Source organism: Peromyscus leucopus, chromosome X (assembly GCF_004664715.2).
Source record: "Peromyscus leucopus breed LL Stock chromosome X, UCI_PerLeu_2.1, whole genome shotgun sequence".
Lineage (NCBI taxonomy): Eukaryota > Metazoa > Chordata > Mammalia > Rodentia > Cricetidae > Peromyscus > Peromyscus leucopus.
In genome coordinates this window covers 104,527,322-104,532,484 of record NC_051083.1, presented here as the reverse complement: position 1 = coordinate 104,532,484, position 5,163 = coordinate 104,527,322, and the positions used below count along the sequence as shown (strand labels likewise).

At 45.5% G+C, this 5,163-nt stretch overlaps 1 protein-coding gene across 1 annotated transcript; it reads left to right on the top strand.

Annotated features, from left to right (window-relative positions):
* Window positions 1-2,032: 2,032 nt before the first annotated feature.
* Window positions 2,033-4,936, top strand: LOC114687423 (rhox homeobox family member 2-like). The gene is made up of 4 exons (XM_028862083.2): window positions 2,033-2,190; window positions 2,368-2,821; window positions 3,444-3,489; window positions 4,696-4,936. Exons 1-4 carry the CDS (start codon window positions 2,148-2,150, stop codon window positions 4,789-4,791), a joined length of 639 nt encoding a protein of 212 aa, XP_028717916.1. The 5' UTR covers window positions 2,033-2,147; the 3' UTR covers window positions 4,792-4,936.
* Window positions 4,937-5,163: the final 227 nt, after the last annotated feature.

Below are 5,163 nucleotides of genomic sequence, written 5' to 3'. Positions count from 1 at the left end.
TGCTCATTTGGATTATCTCAACACTCTTCAAGGTAAACTTAATATTGTCTTGGGTTTCAGTTAAGAAGTGATCCAGGGTTTTTTTTAAACTGTGTCATCAATAAAACAGACTTAGAATTCATTTGTGTTTCCTTTCCAGGCAGAAACTAGCTTTATGAAACGTTTTGGACCACTTTCCTTTTATGCTTTCCATATTTCTGTAACTACTCTTACATTCTGAACATTAGCCTCACTCTAGGGGATGGGACAATGGGATGAGAGGGCTTTGGCTACAGATGTTTCTGCATGTGAATGTTGTGACTGTGAATGCACCTGTGTGTGGACGTGTGCATGCTGACCAAGAAATCCCTCAGGAAAATCTGTGTGCAGGTAGGTTTCCCATCTAATAACTATGATGAGTAGAGTCTCATGGGAAAATGGTGTAGAAACCCCACAATCACATGCCTTAACCTAAAGCAGTGGGTCTCAACTTGTGGGTTGCAGCCCCTTTTACTTTTGGGGTCTACAAAACTTTACTAAGGCCATTAGAAAACAAAGATATTGTATTATGTATGACTCATAACAGTAGCAAAATTACAATTAGGAAGTAACAATGAAAATGGTTGGGGTCACCACAGCAAGGACAACAATATTAAAGTGCCACAGCATTAGGAAGGTTGAGATTCACTGACCTAAAGCATTGAGCATGTAACTAAACAAGAAAGAGCCACAAGATTTGATTAATGCATTTCAATCCTGGAGAGTCCCTCACAGATGATAACTTATAAGATTGGGCTCATGAATCACTGCTGTTCTATAACAAAAGCTCCTTAGGGTACATATTTCCTGTTATATCAAGGATATGTAAGATTGTGCTACTAGATATCAGCAGGCAAGCAGCAGACTTCCTAAGGAGTCAGCAGAGTGGATTCCCTTCCCCAGGTCTGAGACGGGGACAGCAGAGTCAAGAGGATCAAGGGTAAAGGCAGAGACGGGTGCTGGTTTCCACACTCACACAGATAACAAATTGGAGCATTGCAGGCCTTGGTGCTTACCTGTGTTATGTACTCCCATAGTGCACCCCACAGCTCCTCTGGGTTACAGAGCAAGCATCCATCTTTTAGGGTGCTGAGTCACCCATCAGAGAGCAATATTCCTCTGCATCACTCTTTGCTAAGTCCTGGGAGCAAATTGCCAGAAATAAACGAATACACCCAGTGTCTTGTGAGCTCCATCTCCTAACAATTACCTCAGCCATTGTCCAGACTCTGCCATGATCCAATTAAAAACAAAAACCATGAAATGACAGAGCTCAGAGGTCTTTTAAATTTTGTGAATGTCACCTACTCTGGGGAGTCTCTCTAAATTTTCCTCAATACTGCCCCTTCCTGAAATGATTCTTTATAGAACTGAATCCAGAATTGCTTACTCCTCCTGTCTTTCACCTTCACAGCTGTGAAACAGGTTTGGAGCCAGTGCCCAGGGTTCATTTTTGATGCAGTCACCCTAGGACCTTGGTCAAGCACAGCTAGGTGGAGAAAGGTCTCCATCCGAATGAGCTTGTGAATACCAGCGGAATTCAGCCCTGTTGGGAGCACAGTATCTCAACAGGATCTCTGCCCTGGCCTACCCACCCACATATTTGCCATCATACAGGGAGGGCTCTTCAAAACAGCACAACCAAGATTGGGGTATTTTGTTTGAAGGACATTTCCATAATTTAATAAAATGATTTATCTGGGTTCAAAGGCCTGCTGAGTTTGAGAAGGTCTTTGTGTTACTCCCTGTGACTGAATTTGAACAGTCCATGCTTACCCAAAACTAGAGGTGTCAGATAAGCAGCAAACCAGAGCCACAGGTCCGCACCCCCACCACACACAGTCACTGCATTTTTTAAAGTACTCCCTGCTCTTTCAGCCCTAAAGTGCTTCAGGCCAGTCACCTCAGAGGACAAGCCCACAGCCACTGAGCCTGTGCAAGCCAGAATGTGTGATTGGATACATTGTAATTAGGCTGAGTCTCCAGAAGGCAAGCCTTCCGGGTCAAGCGTCAGAGCTGTATCTGGCTCCAGACAGCGAGGACGTGGCTTTTAAGCTTTGTAACTCGGGTCTGATCGAAAGATTCCCAGCAAGGAGACTCACCAGGGCTTCTGCCACAGTTTGAACAGGATGCTGAGTCCAGGAGCTGATGATCACCAGGAGCAACAACATGGTCAGTAAAATGATTAAGACTGGACTTGGGCGAAGTCCGGGAAGAAAATTTGGTGGAAAGGCCTGTGGCCATGCACCTAGGTTACCCCAATCTGCCTCTGACCCCTCTCCAGGCTTTCCAATGGTCCATGGGCCACGATGCTCAGATCTTTATCTTTGTGTTTTTTCTCTCTTGCAGGTGGGAATGCAGTGGTCCTGAAGGCTGGAGAGGAAGGAGGAAAGAAAGGGCTTGTACAGAGCGAGCTTGCTCAGGGTGAGCTTGATCAGGGCGAAGTTGCTCTGAGCGAACTTGCCCCAAGCAAGCCTGCTCAAGAAGAGCTTGCTCAGTCCGATCTTGCTCAGGAAGCCACAGGAGTGGTAGAGGAGGGAGAAAAGGAAGAAGAAGAAATGGAAGAAGGAGGTGCTGGCGATGGTAGTTCTGGCCCCATGGATAAGGGGATCCCAGCGGAAGGTGGCCATGGCGGCCGTGTTCAACAGCAGCCTCAGCAAGAGGCGGCAATGCCTGAGGGCATCAATCATCTCCAGGCTGGGGATAGGCTGCCTTTCCGGAGACGTACCAGATTCACCAGGTCTCAGCTGCAGGACCTGGAGCGTCTTTTCAAAGAGAATCGCTACCCCAGCTTGAGAGCAAGGTAAGCAGAATGCCCTGCTAGGTGCCTGGTTTTCAGGCAGCGTGACCAGGCTGCCTTTTGGTGCTCCCTGAACCTCTCATTTCCTCTAGAAACAAAGCCACCATGTCTGGACCCTCCAGCAGAAATTGGATTCTAGTGTAGGGGGATGGGCCCTCGTCCACCTGGAAAGAATGTGCTTTGTTGCCTGTTTAAGTGGCGTGTGAGTTAGAAATTTAGACAATGCTTGTTCTAAATAAGTCTCTGTAAGTATGAGAAAGAAGCCTGAGGTGTGGCTGAGAAAATGCAGGTAGGATTCCACCTCAGATTAAAATTTGGCTAATACTTCTCATCGTGAAAGATCTCTTAATTAAGTTTTACATTTTAAGTACATCAACAAGGTACCTGTGTTTGGGGGATTACCCTTAATTTTGGTACCTGAAAGAAACCTGTTACTAAAGTAAGTATCAAAGTAGGTGTGAGGAATATTGTGTGTGTGTGTGTGTGTGTGTGTGTGTGTGTGTGTGTGTGTGTGTACACGTGTGTACAAACAAGTGTGGACACAAACATTTAAAAGGAAACAGGACATGTTCTTATACAGTTTATTTCTACCACAAAACTAATTGTTGGAATCTTTTCACTTCAGGAAGGATCTTGCAAGATGGATGGGTGTGCCAGAAGAAGATGTGCTGGTCAGTATTCTAAGAATAATAATAGTTTGGGAGGGCTCCACATCTTATGATGTTGTTGTCTAGATGATAATTTAGCAAAAGAGTGGGACCCTGAAGTTGTATCCCAAGGACGCCAGACAAGTCCACAGCCGGGTGAGGCTCAAGATGATGAAAGACCTCCATTTTATCAGTTAGGAAATGCCAACCTGGACACCTGAAAACATAAGTTGCCACGGTGCTTTGTCTGTCCCTCGGTGAACATACTGTGTTCTCCATGACATTCTGAAGGCTGTGCAGCCCGCATGCCTCACTTAGGTGAAGAGACCATGTTCTTGCCCACCTTCAACTCTTTCACTCTGCGTGTCTCAGAAAACGTTTTTCAGACTTCTTTTGTTCTAGTCTGTAAACGTCACATGCCTGGCTTAGTTCTCAATCAATACTGGGACCAGGAACCTCAAATGGCGCATAGCCCTTTTACCTGTCTTTTGTTGGTTATGAATATGAACTCTGCTCAGCATTACAATCGTCCCTGGCTTTTCCAGACCACATGCCCACAAGGGAAAAGGCCTATAGATAGTATGCTTGGAGGCTAGGGAGGAAGCATAGAACAGGAAGAAGTGCCCTTTGTCTCATAAAATGTGCATTCTGGCTACTCACAAAAGGCTATCACCATGGATCCTTTCACAGACAGCTTTGGGCCTTGAGATAGTTTTCCCTGGTTCCAAAAGAACTCTTTTTGATACTTTTCAACACACAGCAAGGAACAGGAACAACTCCTGAGCTAGATCTGCATCCTTTCCTGAAAGAATGCATTAAAAATATCAGTGGACAGAAGAGGCAATATTCTGGGTCTTTCCCATATCTGAAGGATTCAGTGTGGGGTAAATGAATTCAGGGGATTCATGGGGGTGTTTTGACTTTTTCAACGAGAATGAAATCTGTTGCTTCCAGCATTCTGAACAATCAATACACACTTGAGGTAGGTCTTCAACCGTTCTTGGGGTTAGATCAATAAACAAACAGTTTCTGGGCAATCAGAAATGTGTTGCTTTTCTAGGGGTGTAGCTCTGTCCTGGAGCACATACCTAGCACACACTGGCCCAGGGAGGGGTTCCATATATGTTCTAAAGTATTAGTAAAATTGGGCCAGTATACAAGGTTACAGCATGTGTTCTTCAGTGGTGGTACAGTTCAGTGTACTAAAGCAACCCTTTCTTCTGCTTGTAGGAATGGTTTAGGAACAGGAGAGCCATTTTCAGGAGAAGCAATAGACTGGTGGTGCTGATTGATGCACCACCTGGTCGCCAGATCAATGATCCCTGAAGATTTTGGAGCAGCGCATGAGTGCCACCTCTGTTGTGAGCCAGATGACCTGGAACCTGGCCCTGCCCCAATTTCTTGGCCACTCATGCTGGCCATGACATCCCTTTCTTCCCTGCAATTATCTCAGCAATAAAGAGGTGGATTCTAAGAATGTTGGTTCCATTGTTTTTGAGGTTACTAAAATATGGGTATAAGTATTTGAACCACATTAGCCTATTCCAGAAATGGCATTTATGGCAGGAGGAGACACTGGCAATCTGTGGTCACTATGCCTTGCTGAGTGAGAAAGATTTCCAGGTGCTATGCTGCTTCATGCTGACCCCACATGGTTCTCCACACCCTCATCATGGCCTTGTCAACTCACTCCATTTC

What these genes read in the sequence shown, in the direction of transcription:
- LOC114687423 (XM_028862083.2), top strand. Translation starts at nt 2,148, where the DNA reads ATGCTGAGTCCAGGAGCTGATGATCACCAGGAGCAACAACATG. An exon ending in TCACCAGGAGCAACAACATG is followed by an intron (nt 2,191 to 2,367) that starts GTCAGTAAAATG and finishes TCTCTCTTGCAG; the next exon opens with GTGGGAATGCAGTGGTCCTG. An exon ending in TGCCAGAAGAAGATGTGCTG is followed by an intron (nt 3,490 to 4,695) that starts GTCAGTATTCTA and finishes TTCTGCTTGTAG; the next exon opens with GAATGGTTTAGGAACAGGAG.